General features: G+C 49.3%; 1 protein-coding gene across 1 annotated transcript in view; it reads left to right on the forward strand.

Annotated features, from left to right (window-relative positions):
• The first annotated feature begins 369 nt into the window (after nucleotides 1-369).
• The window catches only part of LOC149429078 (cullin-9-like), a 77,239-nt gene continuing 51,859 nt past the window's right edge, over nucleotides 370-25,749 (forward strand). The window contains exons 1-4 of the mRNA XM_089666757.1: nucleotides 370-473; nucleotides 4,464-5,052; nucleotides 20,789-20,943; nucleotides 23,942-24,448. Coding sequence (XP_089522883.1) covers nucleotides 4,473-5,052; nucleotides 20,789-20,943; nucleotides 23,942-24,448 — 1,242 coding nt within the window. The 5' untranslated portion in view covers nucleotides 370-473; nucleotides 4,464-4,472. The remainder of the gene's footprint in view (nucleotides 474-4,463; nucleotides 5,053-20,788; nucleotides 20,944-23,941; nucleotides 24,449-25,749) is intronic.

The raw sequence follows: 25,749 nt of genomic DNA on the forward strand, positions 1-25,749 counted from the left end.
AGGTGATGTACGTAGCGCCCCCTAGAGTGAGATTTCATTCCTACAGACCACCTCCTCTTGTAGTCCCACTTCTGCATTTTCCTGAATATATAATAAAAAATGGTGATTCTCTGACTCCTCCCGCTTACACAACCCTTTGTGGCGGTTGCCCTGGTTATAGCGCTGTCATGTGACAACCTTCCTCCCGAGTTTATTTGGTTTACACGGTGGACCTATCATCTCTTTCACAGATTGGATGACCACGCCTGCAGTCAGAGACAGCTCCTCCCACCACTGATCATCCCTCCTCGGCCATTGTTTCCCCGGCTTCCTCAATAGACGCAATGTCGCCCCGCCTACACGTTCTGGCGTTGAGCTGAGCTGTCAGGATTGAAGGCCGGTGGGCGTGTTGCGTCAATCACGTGGTCGGAGTAACCCGGAAGTGCAGAGATCGAGTAGCGGAGTTTACGGCAAGATCAGCACCATTACACCGTGTGAGGAAAGGGGGATCTGGGGGGCGTATGGTGAGGGGTGCTGGGTTTGAGGGAGTGTATTCTGAGAACATGAGGGGATTATGTTTAGAAGGAGGGGCATGACGGGGTGTTCGGCGAGAAATTGGGCTGGGAGTAAATGAGAGGGTGTATGGTGGGAGGAGGGGGGGACATGACGGGGCGTATGGTCGGAGGGGGGAGGAGGGGGGCAAATGAGAGGGAGCACATGAGGGTGTGTATGGTCGGAGGGGGGAGATGACTGGGTGTATGGTGAGAGGAGGGGGGAGGACATGAGGGGATGTATGGTGAGAGGAGGGGGGAGGACATGAGGGGATGTATGGTGAGAGGAGGGGGGAGGACATGAGGGGATGTATTGTTGGAGGAGAGGGGGGAGGGACATGAGGGGGTGTATGGTGGGGGGAAATTGGAGGGGGTGTATGTTGGGAGGAGAGGGGGTTTATGGTGGGAGGAGGGGGGGTGTATGGTGGGGGGGCATGAGGGGGTGTATGGTGGGAGGAGGGGGGGGGGATTGGAGGGGGTGTATGGTGGGAGGAGGGGGGGGGGGATTGGAGGGGGTGTATGGTGGGAGGAGAGGGGGGGGGATTTGAGGGGATGTATGGTGGGGGGGGCATGAGAGGGTGTATGGTGGGAGGAGAGGGGGGGGGGGGATTGGAGGGGGTGCATGGTGGGAGGAGAGGGGGGGGATTGGAGGGGGTGTATGGTGGGAGGAGAGGGGGGTATGGGAGGGGGTGTATGGTGGGGGGGAAGGACATGAGGGGGTGTATTGTGGGCGGAGAGGGGGGGAGGACACGAGGGGGTGGAAGGATATGAGGGGGTGTATGTTGGGAGGAGAGGGGGGGTGGGAGGACATGAGGGGGTGTATGGTGGGAGGAGAGGGGGGGTGGGGGGAGGAGAGGGGGGATGGGAGGACATGAGGGGGTGTATGGTGGGGGGGAAGGACATGAGGGGGTGTATGGTGGGCGGAGAGGGGGGAGGACACGAGGGGTGGGAGGATATGAGGGGGTGTATGTTGGGAGGAGGGGGGGGGTGGGAGGACATGAGGGGGTGTATGGTGGGAGGGGAGGGGTGTGGGAGGACATGAGGGGGTTTATGGTGGGAGGAGAGGGGGGAGGACATGAGGGGGTGTATGGTGGGAGGAGAGGGGGGAGGACATGAGGGGGTGTATGGTGGGAGGAGAGCGGGGGGTGGGAGGACATGAGTGGGTGTATGGTGGGAGGAGAGCGGGGGGTGCGAGGACATGAGTGGGTGTATGGTGGGAGGGGAGGGGGGTGGGAGGACATGAGTGGGTGTATGGTGGGAGGGGAGGGGGGTGGGAGGACATGAGTGGGTGTATGGTGGGAGGGGAGGGGGGTGGGAGGACATGAGGGGGTGTATGGTGGGAGGGGAGGGGGGTGGGAGGACATGAGTGGGTGTATGGTGGGAGGGGAGGGGGGTGGGAGGACATGAGGGGGTGTATGGTGGGAGGAGAGGGGGGGGGATTGGAGGGGGTGTATGGTGGGAGGGGAGGGGGGGATTGGAGGGGGTGTATGGTGGGGGGGAAGGACATGAGGGGGTGTATGGTGGGAGGAGAGGGGGGAGGACATGAGGGGGTGTATGGTGTGCGGAGAGGGGGGGAGGACACGAGGGGGTGGGAGGTATGAGGGGTGTATGTTGGGAGGAGAGGGGGGTGGGAGGACATGAGGGGGTGTATGGTGGGAGGACATGAGGGGGTGTATGGTGGGAGGGTAGGGGTGTGGGAGGACATGAGGGGGTGTATGGTGGGAGGAGAGGGGGTGGGAGGACATGAGGGGGTGTATGGTGGGGGGAGGACATGAGGGGGTGTATGGTGGGAGGAGAGGGGGGAGGACATGAGGGGGTGTATGGTGGGAGGAGAGTGGGGGGTGGGAGGACATGAGGGGTTGTATGGTGGGAGGACATGAGGGGGTGTATGGTGGGAGGGGAGGGGTGTGGGAGGACATGAGGGGGTGTATGGTGGGAGGGGAGGGTGTGGGAGGACATGAGGGGGTGTATGGTGGGAGGAGAGCGGGGAGGACATGAGGGGGTGTATGGTGGGAGGAGAGCGGGGGGTGGGAGGATATGGTGGGAGGAGAGGGGGGCATGAGGGGGTGTATGGTGGGAGGAGAGGGGGGACATGGGGGGGTGTATGGTTGGAGGAGGGGGGGACATGAGAGGGTGTATGGTGGGAGGGAGGGGGGTGAGTGAGGGGGTGTATGGTGGGAGGAGGGGGGGAACTTGAGGGGGTGTATGGTGGGAGGAGGGGGGGATCTTGAGGGGGTGTATGGTGGGAGGAGGGGGGGGATCTTGAGGGGGTGTATGGTGGGAGGAGGGGTGGGGGGAACTGAGGGGGTGTATGGTGGGAGGACGGGGGGGGGACTTGGGGGGTGTATGGTGGGAGGGAGGGGGGGGACTTGAGGGGGTGTATGGTGGGAGGAGGGGGGGGGGACTTGAGGGGGTGTATGGTGGGAGGAGGGGGGCATGAGGGTGGTGTATGGTGGGAGGAGAGGGGGAGAACATCAGGGGGGTATGGTGGGAGGAGGGGGGGGATGACATGAGGGGGTATATGGTGAGAGGAGAGGGGGTGGATTTTGGGGGGGAGGACATGAGTGGGTGTATGGTGGGAGGAGAGAGGGGGGACATGAGGGGGTGTATGGTGGGAGGAGAGGGGGAGGGACATGAGGGGGTGTATGGTGGGAGGAGAGGGACATGAGGGGGTGTATGGTGGGCGGAGAGGGACATGAGGGGTGTATGGAGGGGGGAGGGACATGACGGGGTGTATGGTGGGAGGAGAGGGGGGGGGACATGAGGGGGTGCATGGTGGGAGGAGAAGGGGGGTTATGAGGGGGTGCATGGTGGGAGGAGAGGGGGGGTTATGAGGGGGTGCATGGTGGGAGGAGAGGGAGGGTTATGAGGGGGTGCATGGTGGGAGGAGAGGGGGGGTTATCAGGGGGTGCATGGTGGGAGGAGAGGGGGGGTTATCAGGGGTGCATGGTGGGAGGCGAGGGGGGATATGAGGGGTGTATGGTGGGAGGAGAGGGGGGCAGATGAGGGGGTGTACAGTGGGAGGATGAGGGGGACATATGAGGTGGTGTATGGTGGGGAGGAGGGAGGGACGACATATGAGGAAGTGTATGGTGGAAGGAGGGGGGGGGACATATGAGGGGGTGTATGGTGGGAGGAGACGGGGGGAACATGGGGGGTGCATGGTGGGAGGAGATATGAGGAGGTGTATGGTTGGGGGAGGGGGGGACATTTGAGGGGGTGTATGGTGAGGGGGGGGGGTATATGAGGGGGTGTATGGTGGCATAAGAGGAGGGGCCTGAGGTTACTGGGTGGATGGGGCTGCAGGAAGGGGAACAGAGCGAACGATATGGGGGGGGGTAGTGGGAAGTGAACTGTTGGGAAGTAATGGGAGGGTGCTGGGGGATGTATAAAGAAACTAAAATAAAATTAAGCCATTCAATTTAAAATGGAACTGAGGGATGACTACTTGTCCAATGGTGCTGTGCTGACATCTTCTTCTCAGTGCTGGTCTTCAGGCCTCTTCAGGGAATGACATCACTCCTGCACATGTGCAGAAGCTAGTCATTGCAGCACTCAGACCGGCTCGGCACTGTGAGCTGCGCATGCACAGCTCAGTTTACAGTGCCGGAGAAGACAGTGAGCGGGCAGGTAGAGGCATTTTTTGCAGAATAGACCGTGCATCTCTCTTCGGCAATAAAAGCCTGCCTTCTTGCTGGTGGAAGGGTGTAGGGAGTGGCCGTTGGAGCAAGGGTAGAATGTGGTGGGATGGGCAGGACCCTTGGTGGTAGGGTAGAGAGTGATGCTTGGAGGAATGATTGTGGGAAGTGTAGGGAATGGGTGGGAAGTGTAGGGAATGGGTGCAGGCAGAACAGAGAGTTCTATGTGATGTATTACACAGAGAAGGTTTGCCGTGTACTACAATGCAATGTTATCCTTTCCATCTGCTCTCAGATTTCTACCATGTTGGTGGGGGAGAGGAGAAATGGCAACCTCCTGGTACAGCTGGATCCAAAGCTTCAGGCCCAGCCTGTGGAGTTATTGCGGCAGCGGTTGAGCCCAGATGGCCACACTGAGTATCTGATCCGTTGGGCATTGCAAAATGTGGAGGAGACTGCAGGAAGTGGAGGAACCACCTCACAGGCAGAGAGCAAGTCCCCAAATATCCTGATGTGGATGTCGGCAGAGGAAGTGTACACTAACTGCCCAACTCTGCTGGGAAAGCGCAAATCTGAGGGGCCGGGCATCGCAGAAGAAAAGCCGTCTGGGTCCCCTGATGAAGGGGCTCTGCAGGAGATGACTGAGGATGTTCGGATGCTGGTTCAGAGAGCCACCAGGCAGATGTCCCAGGACTCCGGTCCTGATTCCTCCATCCTCAACACCATTCATGTGCTAAGTGCCTACGCCAGCATTGGCTCTCTGGCTGGAGTCTTCAAGGAGACCGGAGCTCTGGACATGCTCATGAAGATGCTTTGTAATCCAGAGAAGCAGATTCGCAAGAACGCCGGCAAGATGTTACGCGCTCTGGCATCACATGATGCAGGTGGGACCTCTTTATCATATCCTTTATACTTCCATTTTAAAACAATGTCAGAAAAACTGGGGGGCTCCCTCTGCCCATACGGCTTTACCTCTGCGCTCTCCTTCTCCCTCTGCGCGCTCTCCTTCTCCCTCTGCGCGCTCTCCTCCTCCCTCTGCGCGCTCTCCTCCTCCCTCTGCGCGCTCTCCTCCTCCCTCTGCGCGCTCTCCTCCTCCCTCTGCGCGCTCTCCTCCTCCCTCTGCGCGCTCTCCTCCTCCCTCTGCGCGCTCTCCTCCTCCCTCTGCGCGCTCTCCTCCTCCCTCTGCGCGCTCTCCTCCTCCCTCTGCGCGCTCTCCTCCTCCCTCTGCGCGCTCTCCTTCTCCCTCTGCGCGCTCTCCTTCTCCCTCTGCGCGCTCTCCTTCTCCCTCTGCGCGCTCTCCTTCTCCCTCTGCGCGCTCTCCTTCTCCCTCTGCGCGCTCTCCTCCTCCCTCTGCGCGCTCTCCTCCTCCCTCTGCGCGCTCTCCTCCTCCCTCTGCGCGCTCTCCTCCTCCCTCTGCGCGCTCTCCTCCTCCCTCTGCGCGCTCTCCTCCTCCCTCTGCGCGCTCTCCTCCTCCCTCTGCGCGCTCTCCTCCTCCCTCTGCGCGCTCTCCTCCTCCCTCTGCGCGCTCTCCTCCTCCCTCTGCGCGCTCTCCTTCTCCCTCTGCGCGCTCTCCTTCTCCCTCTGCGCGCTCTCCTTCTCCCTCTGCGCGCTCTCCTTCTCCCTCTGCGCGCTCTCCTTCTCCCTCTGCGCGCTCTCCTTCTCCCTCTGCGCGCTCTCCTCCTCCCTCTGCGCGCTCTCCTCCTCCCTCTGCGCCCTCGCCTCCTCCCTCTGCGCCCTCGCCTCCTCCCTCTGCGCTCCCTTCTGAGCGGTCACTGCCTCTCCTAGCTCTTTGTAGAAGGGTATATCCTGCTTCGTGTCATCGGTACTGGAGGCTTCCCGTACTCATTCACCTTTATTGCTCATCATACATCACCTCCCTCTCTTTGCTCTCCTACTCATGACTGCATTTCACTCCCACCCCCCTCCCTCCAGTGCAGCATTACATTCTCCTCCTGTGTCTGCTTCTTGCCTCCTTTGTCATCCTGCACTCTCACTGGAGTACACAGACTTTGGAGTGACTGTATACTGGGGTAATAAAGGCTGTGGCTTACCTCCAGTTCCATCACTCAGCAAATGGTGTACACACACACACAGTCAGTGGACCAAGACCACGTACGCAGGTACCACACACACAGTCAGTGGACACAGACCACGTACGCAGGTACCACACACCCACAGTCAGTGGGCACAGACCACGTACGCAGGTACCACACAGTCAGTGGACACAGACCACGTACGCAGGTACCACACACACACAGTCAGTGGGCACAGACCACGTGCGCAGGTACCACACACACAGTCAGTGGACACAGACCACGTACGCAGGTACCACACACACACACACAGTCAGTGGGCACAGACCACGTACGCAGGTACCACACACACAGTCAGTGGACACAGACCACGTACGCAGGTACCACACACACACACAGTCAGTGGGCACAGACCACGTACGCAGGTACCACACACACAGTCAGTGGACACAGACCACGTACGCAGGTACCACACACACACACAGTCAGTGGGCACAGACCACGTACGCAGGTACCACACACACACAGTCAGTGGACACAGACCACGTACGCAGGTACCACACACAGAGCAGACTCTGAGGTAACCCAGACAGAGCACACACAAAAGCACAGCTCACAGTCAGAGCAGACGCAGCACAGAAACGGAGCACACAGCCAGAGCAGACGCACACAGAGCACACTCAGCCGCAGAACACAGATGGAGCACAATCACAGAGCACACACTTACACAGAGCACACACAGTCGTAGAGCACATACTTGCACAGAGCAGACACACAGACATGGCACACACAGGCACAGCACACAGAATAGACACACACAGAGCACACTCGCAGTCCCAGAACACAGATAGCACAGACAGCTCACGCAGGCGCAGTACCCAGACAGAGCACATGCAGACACACTCAGTTGCAGAACACAGACAGAGCACACGCAGGCATCGCACACTCAGTCTCATGACAGGGACGGAGCACAGTCGCAGAGCACACACTTGCACAGCATACACTCAGTCACAGAAGACAGACAGAGCACACACTTGCACAACACACAGAGCAGACACAGTGCACACTCACAGTTGTTGAGCACAGCCTACATAACACATGCACAGACAGCACACGCAGACACACACAGACCACACTCACAGTCGTTGAACACAGAGCACAAGCAGACATACACAGAGCACTGTCACAGAACGCAGACACAAGCACAGCACACAGAGTGCACCCACAGTTGCAGAATACAGACAGAGCACACTCACGGCACAGCACACAGAGCACACTCACGGCACAGCACACAGAGCACACTCACGGCACAGCACACAGAGCACACTCACGGCACAGCACACAGAGCACACTCACGGCACAGCACACAGAGCACACTCACGGCACAGCACACAGAGCACACTCACGGCACAGCACACAGAGCACACTCACGGCACAGCACACAGAGCACACTCACGGCACAGCACACAGAGCACACTCACGGCACAGCACACAGAGCACACTCACGGCACAGCACACAGAGCACACTCACGGCACAGCACACAGAGCACACTCACGGCACAGCACACAGAGCACACTCACGGCACAGCACACAGAGCACACTCACGGCACAGCACACAGAGCACACTCACGGCACAGCACACAGAGCAGACACATACAGAGCACACTCAGTCGCAGAGCACAAGCAGACATACACGGAGCACCGACACAGTTGCAGAATACAGACAGAGCACACACAAGCACAGTCACAGAGCATGCGCAGCACACAGTCACAGAACACAAACAGAGCATGCGCAGCACACAGAGAACAGACATACAGTATAGTCAGGAATACTTTACAAGACCTGTGTATAAATGTTGTGGTCGGGTTGCTGAATGCATGTTTTTGCCCCATGGTGGAATTTCTGTTTCTCTTACATGACATTCTTCCTATTGTAATGCACTGACATCCACATGTTGGAGATTCTCCTGCTGTACATTAGGAAGGTTATGACTTGAGTGAGTGAAAGCTGGTGTGTTGTTGGTGCTCAGCTGCATACTAAATGATACGTGGAAGGGAGTGAGTGTACAACCCTCCCAACAACTGCAGCATTAATCCCACAAATATACGGGCCTTAAAACCTATCTGTGGGTTTCCTGTAACTTTAAAGCGGAGCTCCACCTAAAAGAGGAAGTTCCACTTTAAGGACTGCTCCACATTAAGGATTGGCACCTTTGGCGAGCGGGTACCCGAATTTGACAGGTAACCGCTCCCACTTCCGGTCCGATTGCCTAGGCGATGGGAGACGGAAGGTGTCCTCCCTCCCTCCCTGTAGTCTTTTGGGACACATGACAGGTCCCAGAAGACTACAGGACCATTCATGAAGCGCATGCGCAGTGGGCACCCGTCTGTGAAGCAGCAAGCTGTCACAGCTGGGTGCCCACACTGAAGATGCCGGCCTCCTGGAATCCATGACGGGCGGTGAAACGGGCTGCGGGGGACACACCACGGGACCGAGGGACAGGTAAGTGGCTGTTTTTTAAAAGTCAGCAGCTACAGTTTTTGGAGCTGCTGACTTTTATTTTTTGATAGGTGAAGGGGAACTCCGCTTTTAAATACTTCCTTTCCTGGAACAAAATCAAGTCGGGCTGTGTCAGGGTGGATTTGATTTAAATTAAACTGATTTAAATCACGATTTAAATCCCTAGTCAGTAAGGCTTGATTTAACTCCTAGTTTTCTACATAAAGACTAATTCTTGCTGGTATAACTTTAATATACAAGTAGATGAAGATTTTTAGAATAACTTTTCATATTAGTTTTTTTATCCCCAGTTTAATAGGTTAATCATTCATATTTGGACAACTTTTCTGTTGTATTTAGGAAGGAGAAAAATAATCGTTACCTTAATAATAACAATTTAAATAGATTTATTCAACTGAAACAATAACATTCCAGCATATGGTATTTGCTTAAACATCCATGTTTGGTAACTAATTTGGCTAAACAAAATATATATATTTTAAGAAACTTAGACTGTCAGCCCCTCCCTCCTCGCACTGTCAGCCCCTCCCTCCTCGCACTGTCAGCCCCTCCCTCCTCGCACTGTCAGCCCCTCCCTCCTCACACTTAGTTTCACTTTCTTCTTGTGCAGATCTATTCCACTCCAAACAATCAGAAAAATATTGTTTCTATTCTATTCACTGAACTTCTTGAAACTTAGCACTGAAGGGGTTGATTCTGTATTCATAGGTTTGTAGAAGTTAGGATGAAGGTCTTTTTCTTAACTCTGTTCATGTTATAACATTTTTGCTGTGAAGAAGAGGCATGTGATCTCCGCTGAGTCAAATTCAGTTTTGAGAACTGCAAAAGTAAACCAACATCTGTGATAATATCTTGTAGGCAGAGAAACTGCCCAATAATCTTACAGAAACCTCTGGAAGAGCATGACATTGTGAATGGATTCATGGAATTTATTTACCAAAAAAATTAAACATATACAGCCTTATTCTACATAATTAAAAAACGAATCTTTATGTCATGATGGAATAACCTTTGGATGGTAATATATTTTCCTCAAAAAGCATTTTTTTTTAAAAAAAATCCGATTTCAATAAAAAAAATCCGATTTCAATAAAAAAAATCCGATTTCAATAAAAAAAATCCGATTTCAATAAAAAAAATCCGATTTCAATAAAAAAAAATCCGATTTCAATAAAAAAAAAATCTGATTTTAAATTAAAAAAATCGGATTTTTTTTATTTTTTAAAAAAAATCATTGATTTTTATCCACCCTGGGCTGTGTGTAGCTCAGACATTCACAGGAAACTTTGCATTCCCCAATGAAAACAGGGCTTCCCCTGATTGGCTGAGATGGAGAGGCCGGTGGATGGCGTCACAATCTCCACATCAGCTAAGTAGAGGAAGCCTTGCCTTCATTGATGAAATACAGTTCTTGCCCAACTTGGCTTTGTTCCGGTGGTGGATGGAATGTCCCTGTCCGGATGCCAGAACACCATGCTGTATACTGTATGAGGCGGAAGCTACATACAGTTACCACAGTGGGTGCTTCTGCTAGTGAAGCAGTTCATTTGGACCAGCTTGAGTTAGGCTTTAAAGGAGACTTTTGGGCAGCACAGTGGCTAAATGGTTAGCACTTCCCCCTTGAAGTACTCAGGTCGTTGGTTCGAATCCCAGCCACGGCACCACGTGTCTGGAGTTCACATGTTCTCCCTGTGCCTGCGTGGGTTTCCTCCGGGTATTCCGGTTTCCTTCCACACTGCAAAAACATGCTGGGAGGTGAATTGGCTCCTGTCTATATTGTCCCTAGTATGTGTATGTATGAATGTGAGTTAGGGACCTTAGATTGTACACCCCTTGAGGGTTAGGGACTGATGTGAATGTACAATATATATGTAAAGTGCTGAGTAAATTGATGGCGCTATATAAGTACCTGAAATAAACTTTTCCATAGATCAGGAGTCTCCAAACTTTCTAAACAAAGGGCCGGTTTACTGTCCTTTAGACTTTTGGGGGGGGGGGGGGGGGTGTCAGACCGTGGCCAGTGGGAGTAGAATATGACCAGGCATCGGTGGGAGTGAACAATGCCCCATCATCATTAGTTTTAATGGGAGGAGGGATTAATAATGCCCCATTGTTGATATCAGTGGGAGGAATAGTAGCCCATTATTGCTGTCTGTGGAAGGAATAGTTCCCCACCACTGGTGTCAGTTGGAGGAATGGCGAACCAACATTGGTGTCTATGGATGGAATAGTGCCTCAAGGGCCAGATAAAGGCAAGCAAAGGGCCACATCTGGCCCCTGGGCCGCAGTTTGGAGAACATTGAGGGATTAATAGTGCCCCATTGTTGATATCAGTGGGAGGAATAGTAGCCCATTATTGCTGTCTGTGGAAGGAATAGTTCCCCACCACTGGTGTCAGTTGGAGGAATGGTGCCCCATCTTTGGTGTCTATGGATGGAATAGTGCCTCAAGGGCCAGATAAAGGCAAGCAAAGGGCCACATCTGGGCCGCAGTTTGGAGAACATTGCCCTAGAGACACGAAGGCAGCCATTGCAACTTCTCATTGGGCAAATGCTACTTACTTTGCTGTCATATTTAATACGGTGTCCCTTTTATCCTAGAATGAGAATGCATATAAGCATGATGGAGGTTACTATTATTATTATTATACAGTATTTATAAAGCGCCAATAGTTCGCTCAGCGCTGTACATTACAATGGCGGACAGAACATGTGACAGAACAATAACAAACAATACAATGCAAAACATGAGGGGATCGAGGGCCCTGCTCTTTTGTGCTTACAATCTAGGAGGGAGGGGATGGTGGCACAGGAGGAGATAGCTGTGGGGGATGGGGTGGTAGGAAGAGTGGAGGAGGTTGGAAATTAGCAGGGGGTGGGGTAGGCTTCCAAAAATTATGCTTTATTACACATTAATGATTGACACACGGGCAGTCGCCCTGGTTTACCATCACCCCAGTATGAGACAATACATACAGACCTAAAACCATTAAAATCACACCAAATCCGGTCTAGATATATGTGTTGCAAAGGCTATGACCACCATAGTCTAAAGCAGTGGATCTCAACCTTCCTAATGCCGTGACCCTTTAATACAGTTCCTCATGTTGTGGTGACCCCCAACCATAAAATTATTTTCGTTGCTGCTTCATAACTGTAATTTTGCTACTATTATGAATCGTAATGTAAATATCTTACCTCCAATACTGCTGCTTTCAACACAGTAGCTGCTTTCAACACAGTAGCTGCTTTCAACACAGTAGCTGCTTTCAACACAGTAGCTGCTCTTTACACATGTGTGACTGGTCCACGTAAGTACATTATGGCGCCAACCCTGTCAATACACCTGTATTTGTACGGGGTGTATGTGATGGGGTTGGCACAATGATGTCATCACGCCGGGTACTCGTATGTGGGCATATCTGCATGTGGGTGGACCCGCCTTGAGACGAATAGAGGAGCGGTGTCTCGGTTCCTAAGACCATTGGAAATATGTGTTTTCCGATAGTCTTAGGCGACCCCTGTGAAAGGGTCGTACGACCCCCAGAGGGGTCGCGACCCACAGGTTGAGAACCGCTGGTCTAAAGCATTTGCAGCACTTGCACATAGGTTACACTCCCTGTAGGAGGTGTGTTCAAAAAATTATACCACAGGTATGTAATATCACATGCTAAAAGTGTAAGCACATATTGTTACCATGTAGGTTACACTCCCTGAAGGAGATTTTCCAAAAATTGTACCATGGGTATATAATATCACATGCAAACAGAAAAGACAGATACAGTTGCCATCTGGAGAGAAGCATAACCCTAAGCCTATATGAGGCAATGTGGGTAAAACATTGAATGAAAAGGGGGAAATGACCCCAATAATATGATGGATGCATGCAGTACAACCCTATAGAAGCACATGTGGTTGGGGCCCATTCATCTGTAATATACGTGGATAATGGCAAGGATTTTTGTAGATGAAAGAGTCCCTGTTGTTGTCTTGATGGAGAAATAGGTGCAAATAGCAGAGGCCTGCTTTATATGGTTTCTTCACCACAACATGTGGACTGCAAACCACTTTAATATTTGAAACAAGATGAGGCCCAGTAGGTCTTCCGCCTGTTGCACTATATGTAGTATGCCTTGTTTCTATAAAAAAACACCATAATGTCCCCATCCTGTAATAAGACAAACGATATAAGAATAGTCACTCTCAGAGCTCTTACTCTATTGTATATATAATATATATGTGTCGCAAAGAGCCTTCATTGGTCCTGACGAAGCTGAGTGAGATACGCCCATCGGCGAAATGCGTTGACGTCATACGTCAGATACGTCACTTCCGGTCATGCGCATTGGCGATATGCACACCGACCTACAAGGAGGCAGCCATTTTCACATGCCATGAGTCATGCAAAAGCTTTACAGGCGCCATGGAGAGGTCGGAACCCGCGAAATGTCGGCTGATGTAAGCGGTAGTTCCCTGGATCAACTCAGCAGTACTTATGAAGGATTTTTCCTTTTTCTACTACCCATTGCACAGGTGGTGAGTGGACTGTTGCTGGATTAACGAGGAAGGCTCTTTGCGACACATATATATTATATATACAATAGAGAGAGCTCTGAGAGTGACTATTCTTATATCGTTTGTCTTATTACAGGATGGGGACATTATGGTGTTTTTTATAGAAACAAGGCATACTACATATATTGCAACAGGCGGAAGACCTACTGGGCCTCATCTTGTTTCAAATATTAAAGTGGTTTGCAGTCCACATGTTGTGGTGAAGAAACCATATAAAGCAGGCCTCTGCTATTTGCAGAGACTGAGGGGGTGAGGTGGGGGGTTGAGAGATAGATTTGTGTGTCGTCGGCATAGAGGTGGTAGTTGAAGCCGTGAGAGTGTATGAGTTGGCCAAGGGAGGATGTGTAGATGGAGAAGAGAAGGGGCCCGAGGACAGAGCCTTGGGGTACCCCAACAGAGAGGGGGAGTGAGGGGGAGGTGGTAGCATTATAGGTAACGCTGAAAGAGCGTTGTGACAGGTAGGATGAGAGCCAGGAGAGAGCAGAATCTCGGAGGCCGAGGAAGTGTAGTATTTTGAGGAGGAGGGGGTGGTTGACTGTGTGGAAGGCTGCAGAGAGGTCAAGGAGTAGGAGCACTGAATAGTGGCCATTAGCCTTGGCGGTTAGAAGGTTGTTGGAGAGTTTGAGTAAGGCGGTTTCGGTGGAGTGTAGGGGACGGAAGCCTGACTGTAGGGGATCAAGGAGGTTGTTGTCATTGAGGTGAGAGCTTAGGCGAGTATAGACTAAGTGCTAGAGGAGTTTGGATGTGAATGGCAGCAGGCAGATGGGTCTGAGGTTGTTCGGGTCATTGGGGTTCAGAGAGGGCTTTTTAAGTATGGGGGTAATGTGTGCATGCTTCGGAGGGGAATGCGTCGGAAGAGAGGGAGAGATTAAAGATGTGGGTGAGGGAGCGTAGGATGGAGGGGGAGGGAGGTCGTAGGAGTTGAGGGGGCAGGTGGTGAGGCGGGCATCAGAGAAGATCTTGGAGACCTCCTCAGTGGCAGTAAGGTCGAAGGTGTGGAGTGTTGAGGGGGCTTCAGTGTGAGGAATGTTGGGTGGGGTGAAGGTCAGAGCAGTGGTGGGGCCGTAGGAGAGGGGTGATGAGGGGGTAACTATGTGAGAGGGAACGGGGTTGGAGGGAGTTTGAGCATCGACAAAGTCTCTGCGAATTGTGTCGAGGGAGAGGGGTGATGAGGGGGTAGTTGTGTGAGAGGGGACGGGTCTGCAGGGAGTGTGAGCTGCGGTGATGTCCTTGCGAATTGTGTCAATCTTGTTTTTGAAGTGATTGGCAATCTCAAGGGCGGTAAGTGAGGTGCTGGGTGGAGGTGGGGGTGGCAAGAGTAGAGAGTTGAAGGTGGAGAAGAGTCGGTGAGGATTGGAGGAGAAGGCCTTGATGAGGGTCAGGAAGTAGGCTTGTTTGGCTGCGTGGAGGGAGGAGGGGTAGGTGTGGAAGGCAGATTTATAGCGGGTGAAGGCTTGTTGGGATTTGGTTTTGCGCCGTAGTCGCTCTACTGTGTCGTTTGAGGGTTTTGGTGTGATCAGTCTGCCAGGGCTGGAGCGGTCGGGGTCTGATGTTTCATATGGTTAAAGGTGCTAGTGAGTCAAGGGCTGTTGACAGCGCGTTGTTATAGGCAGTCATGGCCAGGTCGGGGCAGGACGGGGAGGATGCTGTCATGGAGTTGATCAGCTGCAGAATGGAGGGGGGCAGGGTTGAGGTTGGGGAGGTTGCGGCTGGTAGTAGTGTGATTAGGAGGGGGAGGCGTTGGAGAACGAGGAGATAGAGAAGGTAATCAGGTTGTGGTCAGAGAGAGGGAAGGGGGTGTTAGTGAGGTTGTGGGGAGCGCAGCGGTTGGAGAAGACAAGGTCCAGGATATTACCGTCGGAGTGGGTGGTGGATTGTATGCACTGTGCGAGTGCAAAGGAAGAGGTTAAGTGGAGGAGATGGGATGTGGCCGGGTTGTCAATGTTGACAGGGATGTTGAAGTCTCCAAGGATGATGGTGGGTAGCTCGGAGGAAAGAAAGAAGGGTAGCCAGGCGGAAAAGTCATCAAGGAAGCGGGGTACGAGTCCAGGAGGCCGGTAGATTACGGCAATCTTCAGGGGGGTTGGGGAGAATAGTCGGACGCAGTGGGCCTCGAAGGAGGAGAAGGATAGGGAGGGGGGGTTTGGGAGGACTCGGAAGGTGATCTGTGGTGACAGGAGCAGACCAACCCCACCACCTTTACGACCGTTGGGTCTGGGTGAGTGGGTCCAGGTGAGACCTCCATAGGAGAGTGCAGCAGGGGAAGTAGAGTCAGTGACCTGGGTCCAGGTTTCCGTAATCGCCAGGAGGTTGAGGGAGCGGGAAACAAAGAGGTCGTGGATGGCGGTAATCTTGTTGCACACCGATCGGGCGTTCAGGAGTGCACATGAAAATGGGGGGGGGGGGTTTTAGGGAGCAGGGGGACAGATACTAAGTTGCGGGGGTTGTGGCAGGCCGTGGAAGCGGGAGGGTGCTGTGTGGGTGAGCGAGGTGGTGGAGTGAATTTAAAGCCGTATTAAACCCAAAAGAGAACATTTGCTATATTGCAGCTTACCAGCTCTTAGATGTTATGGCTGCATTAGTTTTCTTTTTTAGGCTTTCTTTCTAATATTTTGATCTGGGCAGCACAGTGGCTAAATGGTTAGCACTCCCGCCAGGCAGTACTAGGGTCATTGGTTCGAATCCCAACCACGGCACCACCTGCCTGGAGTTTGCATGTTCTCCCTGTTCCTGCGTGGGTTTCCTTTGGGTATTCCGGTTTCCTCCCGCACTCTAAAGACATGGCGGTTGCCATTAGTTCTAATGGCACGCTGCCTGCACTGGAAAATGCAACCGTACTGGGAACCTTGGCTGCGTTTTCCAAAGAAGTGCAGGGACTTCTTCCCTGCGTGTCAAGGGGCACGGGAATCCATTCAAATGAGTGGGCTCTCGTGCCCGTGCAAAACGCGGCCCGCACGGCCGCATAGATGTGATCCAGGGGTTCCTGTCCAGGTCAATTTTCAGCTTTCACACTTTGAATGACAATTGTGCGGTCATGCAACACTGTACCCATATGAATTTTTTAGCATTTTTTTGAGACGGATAAAACTTTATTTTGGTGCTCTTTATTTACCACTGGGATTTTTATTTTTGTTGCTATATAAATGAAAAAGTCCAAATATTTAGAGAAAAAGTTTTTTTTCTTATTAAATTTTGCAAATAAATAATCTTTCTTAATAAATCTTATATAGTGACATCAATTTACGCAGCGCTTTACATATATATTGTACATTCACATCAGTCCCCGCCCCCGAGGGGCGTACAATTTAAGGTCCCTAACTCACATTCATACATACACATACTAGGGACAATTTAGACAGGAGCTAATTAACCAATTGGCTGCTGTGTAAATTGTCCCTAGTATGTATGACTGTGAGTTAGGGACCTTAGATTGTGCGCCCCTCGGGGGCGGGGACTGCTGTGAATGTACCATATATATGTAAAGTGCTGCGTAAATTGACGGCGCTATATAAGTACCTGTAATAAATAAATAAATAAATAATCTAGTGATCTGGCCAGTAAGTCTGCTGTTTTTCAACAGAACAAACTCTCTTGCAGTTACAGGAATGAGACAAACCATTTTAACATGGTCAGGAGTGCCTAAAATAATCAGCTTTTATTTTTTTGTATGTAAAGCCTTTATCCCAAAAAGAAAAAAAAACTGCTGTGACTGATTATAAAGTGTGAGCTAGAGTTCAGTTTCAATTTGGTACTGTGTTTTAGCTCCGCTTGTACAGCTAACACTTCCACCCCCCCGCCCAGACTCGCAATGCTGCTATCCAAAGGTGCCCCCTGTGCTCCTGTCCTGACTAGTCTAATCCTGGTTTTATAACCATTGCTGTGTACATTGGTTTGTTAGGCTCCAAGTACACGGAACACTTCTGAACGATGGAAACTGCTGGAAAACGTAGGTTAAAAAACGTCTGTTTAGCCACGTTTGTGTTTAGAAGCGTTTTTTAAAGATAAGCAGAGGAGAACCTCCCAAATGCCCAGAATGCACTGAAAAGTGGTAAATTATTAACTATTTCAGACTGTTTCAGAGAAATACAGAGAGTAGAAGCAGAGACAGCAGTATGTGTTGAGATTAGCTTAGGTGTGAGTTGATAATTAACATTTCTTTTGTTTCCAAGGGTGGGAAAGGTGTCTGGTGAAGGGAGTCATTAAGGCCACCTGGCAGGGGGTCTTCATGAGGAATTTGAGGTGTGAATGGTCATTAACATATCTTTTGCTTCCAAGGGTGGGAGAGGTCTGAGGTGTGAATGGTCATTAACATATCTTTTGTTTCCAAGGGTAGGAGAGGTCTGAGGTGTGAATGGTCATTAACATATCTTTTGTTTCCAAGGGTGGGAGAGGTCTGAGGTGTGAATGGTCATTAACATATCTTTTGCTTCCAAGGGTGGGAGAGGTCTGAGGTGTGAATTGGTCATTAACATATCTTTTGTTTCCAAGGGTGGGAGAGGTCTGAGGTGTGAATTGGTCATTACAATGTGTGACAAGCTTGGTAGGATCATCCTGTGTTCAGTGTTTTGTCCATTTGAGTACCTTGAAAACACTTTGCATGCATATTTCATGATGAATAAAGGCTCTGGACAGCATCGGGAACTGGAAGAGTTTAAAAATTGCAGACGCAAACGCTTATAAACATGATTTGCCGCGTTTAGCTGTGTTCACAAGCGTTTGAAATGCTGATAAAATCGACTGCTGAACGCAAGTTTTCTGCGTTGAAAAAAAGACTGTAAACTCAACTGCCTGTAAAGGACTGTAAACGACGATGTGTACACGGACACATAGGAAAACATTAGGGAGAGTTCAGGGGCTGCTGAAAAAAACGCTGAACAACTCCTAAACGTGCGTTTATCAGCTTCAGTGTACATGAGGCCTTAGTGTTTTTTTTTTTTTTTTTTTTTTTTTAACATTCTGCTAAAACTTTGTGAAGTATTACTGCTTGAATCTTGCAGAAAGGGGACATACCCCGAAAGCTTGTCCTGAAAATTATATGTTCGTGCAAATTTAAAAAAAAAAGTACCACAGACAGTACTCAATTGTTTCTGTTGCAAGTGCACTAATACGGCTACAATGTAAATAATAACAGTGCAGCGCTCAAAATGAATTATAGGCAGTATAAAGTCTATGCGATCTCCGCAGTGTTGTCTGGATGTGATGAAGACTTCCAGAATTTTACTGCTTCAACTAATAGCAATGCGCACTCACCAGAAACGCATGGATTATGCGCATGTTGGAATAATCATCCCAGATGTCAGATCCATCGAAGACCAAGTGGTGGGCATCCCTCTCACGGTGGGTCATCAGAGACTCCAAATCAGGTCCAGAGATCCCCTTAAGGTCAGTCAGGTAATCCACACTGATAGTAATGATCCCTCCTCTGGATGGTATAGGCACCTTCTCTGTGGGGGTAATAGCTCCACAAAGGAGCCCCAAAAAACAGGTGCCAGAGATAGTGTAGTATGTTCTTGAATACATTTTATTAATCAATAGCAAAACAGGGCAGTATGCACATCACAACACTGGTTAGAAGTGAAAAAACAGCAGTACTGACCCCAATAAAGATGGCCGCCGGGCCTCCTCGTGGCTCCGGCGGTGAAATGACATCACGCTTTGCACAGCTCCTCCTAGGTGGAGCTGTGCAGAGCGTGACGTCATTTCACCGCCGGGCGGCCATCTTTATTGAGAGGGATGCCCACCACTTGGTCTTCGATGGATCTGACATCTGGGATGATTATTCCAACATGCGCATAATCCATGCGTTTCTGGTGAGTGCGCATTGCTATTAGTTGAAGCAGTAAAATTCTGGAAGTCTTCATCACATCCAGACAACACTGCGGAGATCGCATAGACTTTACACTGCCTATAATTCATTTTGAGCGCTGCACTGTTATTATTTACATTTATATATACATATTTTGAAGGTATTGTGGTTACCTGGAGTGTTCAAGCTGCTGCATGCATTTAAGAGCGCTCAATACAATTTGTTTTTAAAATACGGCTACAATCACCTCAAGTCAGAAAAAAGTTCAAAGCAACAAAATCTATTCACACCATCCATGGTCCCATCAAGAGCCATTTATTGTTTACGTAAACGCAAAGTGGAGCCTGAAGTACGTATATGCCATGAGTTGCAGAGAGCCAGGCCTTGGCTTGCATGGCAAGGCCGTGGTAATAATGGTGCCATGTGTTTTTAGGGAATCGAGCCTTGACGTGCCAGATGAGTATTCATGCAACTGTACTTGAGCATGTAGTGAGAAGAAATTAGCGTATGCACATCCGGATTAAAAGAAATACATTAAAGGTATAACATGCACCAACTTAAACGCACAAATTAATGCAAACAATGGACGGGTAAGTATTAATGATTCATCCGACCAAAACAAAGTGCATATAGTGATAGGGATGTTAGAGTCATTAGAAGTGCATCCGTGTATCAATCAAATTCGTGACTTCCGTGATAGGAGAATAGCTGCAAAACGCACTAACCAGATAGCGCAAGAAAAAGCGCATTGGAGTATAATGACCTACTCCCGGTCACAGCCCAAAGATCATCAGCGAAGGGACCTCAGGAACAACTTTGCATCAATCATGCCGTCTCCTACCACCATTATCCCCTTTGATAATGTGCTTTTGCCACGAAACGCGTTAGGGATAAGGATACCTCTCATACTACTTGTTACCCACATGGTCCATGCATCTGACTGTCGGCCATCTTTTTGGATTCTGTTAATCAGCTTTTCTGGATATCATTATATCATTATGTAAGTGTGCTACTTGTTCTTTAGCAACCTTTTGAATAAAAATTACTACACTATCAAGATTTCTCTCTTTTGGGTCTTATTGCTGAGTCCCTAAGGTGATCTGATACGAAAGCACACCACCCCTGGCGAAAGATGATATAAGGCAAATTCGTGTAACTGTAAGGAGGCGTACCCCCCCCTGGTGGTAGGAGACGGCATGATTGATGCAAAGTTGTTCCTGAGGTCCCTTCGCTGATGATCTTTGGGCTGTGACCGGGAGTAGGTCATTATACTCCAATGCGCTTTTTCTTGCGCTATCTGGTTAGTGCGTTTTGCAGCTATTCTGCTATCACGGAAGTCACGAATTTGATTGATACACGGATGCACTTCTAATGACTCTAACATCCCTATCACTATATGCACTTTGTTTTGGTCGGATGAATCATTAATACTTACCCGTCCATTGTTTGCATTAATTTGTGCGTTTAAGTTGGTGCATGTTATACCTTTAATGTATTTCTTTTAATCCGGATGTGCATACGCTAATTTCTTCTCACTACATGCTCAAGCGCTGCATTTTTGGTGTTTTTATTTGTCTATGAGGAGGTTATACGAGGTTTACCTTCATGCTAGCAGCTTGAATCTTTGAGACCAAGCGCTCGTCTTTTATCCCATTTTACTGCATTCATGCAACTGTGTTTTTCAGGGAGCCGGGCCCACGTACTGCTCTCGCTCAGTCAGCAGGATGGCATAGAACAACACATGGATTTCGAGTCGCGGTACACCTTGTTGCAGCTCTTTGCTGAGACCACCAGCTCAGAAGAACATTGCATCTCCTTTGAAGGGATACATCTCCCGCAGGTAAGTGCTACAAATGTCCAGCAAGGTGGATGTAAAGCAGGGGGGGCTCTGATTTATGGATCGATGTCTAGGTAGAAAGATCGCCATCTGTGGGGTTGATTTATTAATCACTTCAAGTCCGGACACTTTCACCCCCTTCCCCTAGGTTCACATATGTGTGGGTGGTGCTGCTGCGGATCCGCGCGAAAATCTGTGCAGCCGCACCACCCGCACAGAGAAATGCGGACCTGCGGGCGGGTGCCATTAGTTCTAATGGTACGCCGCCTGCACTGGAAACCGCAACCGTACTGGGAACCTCAGCTGCGTTTTCCCTGCGTGTCACGGGCACGGGAGTCCATTCAAATGAATGGGATCTCGTGCCCGTGCAAAACACGGCCGCATATATGTGAAACGGGGGTTCCTGTCCAGGCCAATTTTAAGCTTTCAGTGCTGTCACACTTTGACAGTTGTGCGGTCATGCAACACTGTACCCATGTGAATTTTTTAGCATTTTTTTTGAGACAGGTAAAACTTTATTTTGGTGGTATTTATTCACCACTGGGATTTTTATTTTGTGGCTATATAAATAACAAAATCCAAACATTTTGAGAAAAAAAAAGTTTTTCTTATAAAATTTAGCAAATAATCTTTCTTCATAAATCTTGGCCAAAATGTGTTCAGCTATCTTTTTAGTAAAAAAAAAAACAAAAAAAAAAAAACCCCAAATTTAGTTGATAATCTTTCAAAAAAATTTTTTTACTTTTTTTTTTTTTTAACCACTTGCCCTCCTGAGGATTTACCCCCCCTTAATGACCACGCCTCTTTTTGCTACTTGGCGCTGCACTAATTTAACTGATAATTGCGCGGTCATGCAATGCTGCACCCAAACGAAATTTACGTCCTTTTTTCACACAAATAGAGCTTTCTTTCGGTGGTATTTGATCACCTGTGCGCTTTTTATTTTTCACGCTCCAAACAATAAAAGACCAAACATTTTAAAGAAAAATAATATTTTTTACTTTCAGCTATAAAAAATATATAGTAAACTCAAAGTTGGTTATAAATTTAGGCCAAAATGTATTCTGCTCCATGTTTTTGGTAAAAAAAATCCCAATAAGTGTATATTGATTGCTTTGTGTGAAGTTATAGCGTCTACAAACTATGGGATAGATACTGCAATTTACGCCATTTTTTGCTATAAAGCGCTGCGCTAGTTGTGCGGTCATGCAGTACGGTACATAAATGAAATTTATGTCCTTTTTTTTCCCACAAATTGAGCTTTGTTTCGGTGGTATTTGATCGCCTGTGCATTTTTTATTTTTTGCGCTATAAAAAAAAAAAAGGCTGACAATTTTGAGAAAAAAAATATTTTGGACTTTTTGCTATATAACATGTACAGTAAAAAAAAAGTTAAAAATCAAATTTCGTCACAAATTTTGGCCAAAATGCATTCTGCGACATGTCTTTGCTACAAAAAACCCAATCTGTGTAAATTCATTGGTTTACGTAAAAAGTTAGTGTTTTCAAACGGCAGGAAAGATGCTCCGATTTTTTTTTTTTTATACTAATAATGGCGGCGATCAGCGACTTATGGCGGATATTTGACACCGGTGGGAACTGACTTGGGGTCACTGACATCCCCAGTGACACCAATACAGTGATCAGTGCAAAAAAAAAAAAAAAACACTGACACTGTACTAATGGCACTGGGGAGGAAGGGGTTATTTTTTTTATTCACTGAAAGGATTAACTGTGTGAGGGGAGTGTTTTACTAGGGGGCGGGGGTGTTTACTGCACTGGAACAGGCTGATCAGGAGAGATAAACTCTTCTCTCCAGATCAGCGTGTCAGGAGCTGTCGGGGAACTGACAGAAAGCAGAGCTACTGCAGCCCTGCTCTCTGTCAGTGATTGCTGCTAATCGGCAGGACACGGCCGGTAATGACCGGCCGTGACCCGGCGACTGACTCCCGCGGCCGGGATCGGTGGTGCAGGTAGGGTGGTGGCACGCCTCGCGCTCGCCCTCTCCCTGTTTTGCAAAAGCACGTTTTAAAACGTGGTTTTGCCCAGCCGTGCCGACCTGCCACCGTATTTCTACAGTGGCTGGTCGGCAAGAAGTTAATATTATTTGGTTTTTTTTTGTTTTTTTAACATAGCGTCACCATAATGACACTGTACTACTTGTGGGGGGGTGTTGAAGTTTTTTTTTTACACTGATTGCGTTTACACTCATAAAGGCTGTAAAAGCAATCATTTCTCCTTTTCTCTGGCTGCATTCTTGCAGCTATTGAGAAATACTGTGTGAGCTGTGATTGGTCACAGCTTGTCACATGGCACAAGGCTGTTGTGAATTTCCTTGTACCATGTGACCTTTGTGATCATTCACAGATTTCACTAGTAGTAAGCAATGATGTCAGAAGTGACATCTTGCTGACTACTATTCATGTGATCACTGATTGGCCAATCAGTGATCACATGATCGGGACCTCACACGGATGTCCCATACAGCGATCGGTGTTCAGCTGTCCCTGCACTGGATTGCGGTGCTGCGCGCTCCCAGGGAGTGCGCACAGGTAATGGATGCGGAAGGATGTTTATAAACGGCAACCCGCTTCGGCGCGGCTCCCGTCCAGGGGTTAAAGGAAAATAGATACTGCATTTTGCAGTTGCTCCAGACCTTAATAAATGAGGTAAAGCTTCACTTTACAAAGTATACCCAATCATGTGCAAGAAATATAAAAAAAACTGCATTTTTTGCTTGCACATGTTTGGATGATGGAAGTCAACAGAACATCTGTTTATTTACTAAACGCCAAGTAGCAAAAAGAGGCAGCGCCAAGTAGCAAAAAGAGGCGTGGTCATTAAGGGGGGTAAATCCTCAGGAGGGCAAGTGGTTAAAAAAAAAAAAAAGTAAATAAATTATTTACTCTGGAGCAACTGCACTTGCAGAGTGCACTGTCTGTTTGCTTTTAGTAAATCACCCCCTTTGTTTTTGTGTATTAATTATATTTTTTGGTGGCAGATTCCGGGGAAGCAACTCTTCTCACTTGTGAAACGTTACTTGTGTGTCACATCCCTGCTGGACCTGCTGAGCAGTGACCGGCCAGATCGCGGCGAGATGTCCCGGCTGCAGCGCCAGTTTGATTTCAGCATGGCCATGGGCAGCCTGATCTGTGAGCTGGTACGGGTGATGGGTTGGGTGAGCGAAGAATCTACAGACAAAGAAAATATCTCAGACTATGAACAACTTCCTCGAATCATTCGTTCCATCTTCCAGCCCAAGGTTCCGGCCTGTACCAGCTTCCAGGTGGAGTCTAGTTCTCAGATACATGCCACTGCTTCCATGAAGAAACCAGCAAAGATGTTCCTGGAGCCGTCAGACTTTGCCACACGAAACGCTTATGTTGATTATGTCCAGGAATCCTTAAAACAAGGGATGACTGTGAAGATGTTGGAAGACTATGATGAGATCTGTTCTGGAGATGAGGGTGTCTTCCGCCAGTGCAATAATGGAATGCCACCTGTTCAGGTGAGATGCTGCACAGGAGGGTAGGTCACACTGTAATGGATGGGTAGGGCTTCTGGTGGAGATCAGAGGACCTCACTAGGGTGGTTATACTGTTACAAAGTATGACCACCCTAGTAAGGTCCTCTGTAACAGATGGGTGGAATTTCTGGTGGAGGTCAGAGGACCTCACTAGGGTGGTCATACTTTGTAATAGATGGGTGGAATTTCTGGTGGAGGTCAGAGGACCTCACTAGGGTGGTCCTCCGACATCCACCAGAAGCCCCACCCATCCATTACGCTGTGTGACCACCCTAGTGAGGTCCTCTGACCTCCACCAGAAATGCCACCCATCTGTTACAGAGGACCTTACTAGGGTGGTCATACTTTGTAACAGATGGGTGGAATTTCTGGTGGAGGTCAGAGGACCTCACTAGGGTGGTCACACAGCGTAATGGATGGGTGGGGCTTCTGGTGGATGTCAGAGGACCTCACTAGGGTGGTCATACTTTGTAACAGATGGGTGGAATTTCTGGTGGAGGTCAGAGGACCTCACTAGGGTGGTCACACAGCGTAATGGATGGGTGGGACTTCTGGTGGAGGTCAGAGGACATCACTAGGGTGGTCGCACTGTAATGGATGGGTGGGACTTCTGATAGAGGATGAAAATGAATACACTAGGGTGGTCACGCTGTGTAATGGATGGGAAAGACTACTGGTGGAGGGTGAAGATGACCTCAGTAAGGTGGCTACCATGTGTAAAGGATGGGTGGGACTTCTGTGGAGGGTTAAGAGGACCTCACTAGACAGAGCTGTGTTGGGCAATAATCCCGCAAGGGTCATTGTATTGAGGTGTCACCTAAAATGAGAAACTTTTTTATCAATCCACTTTGGGTGTGGATAAACTCTACGGAAACTTTGGTTATTAAACAGAATATGTATATTAGGTGACCAAAAAACAAAAATCTGTATAATAAAGATAGCATTAGCAGTATAAATTACAGATAGCAGTAACAACCAGATAGGTTTTAATCCCCAATAATGGTATACCAGTGCAGCAGTGATACAGGTAAGATGAGTGATAAGAGGTGTAATAACTAGCTCTTTTAAAAAAAATTAAAATACAGGTGTGTCTCGGTTAATGTAATTCTTGGTTTATGAATGAAAATCCATTGAAAATAATGCCCTGATTTACGAATTTTTTTTGCATTACACCACCGTTAATGGGGACAAGGGCCTTTTCCCCACAACCCTGGCCAGTGGTTGTGGGGGTCTGCGGACAGGGGGCTTATCGGAATCTGGAACCCACCTTTAACAAGGGGGCC

The sequence above is a fragment of the Staurois parvus genome, unplaced genomic scaffold (assembly GCF_062004578.1).
Source record: "Staurois parvus isolate SC_StPar_1 unplaced genomic scaffold, SC_StPar_1.0 ptg002822l, whole genome shotgun sequence".
Taxonomy (NCBI): domain Eukaryota; kingdom Metazoa; phylum Chordata; class Amphibia; order Anura; family Ranidae; genus Staurois; species Staurois parvus.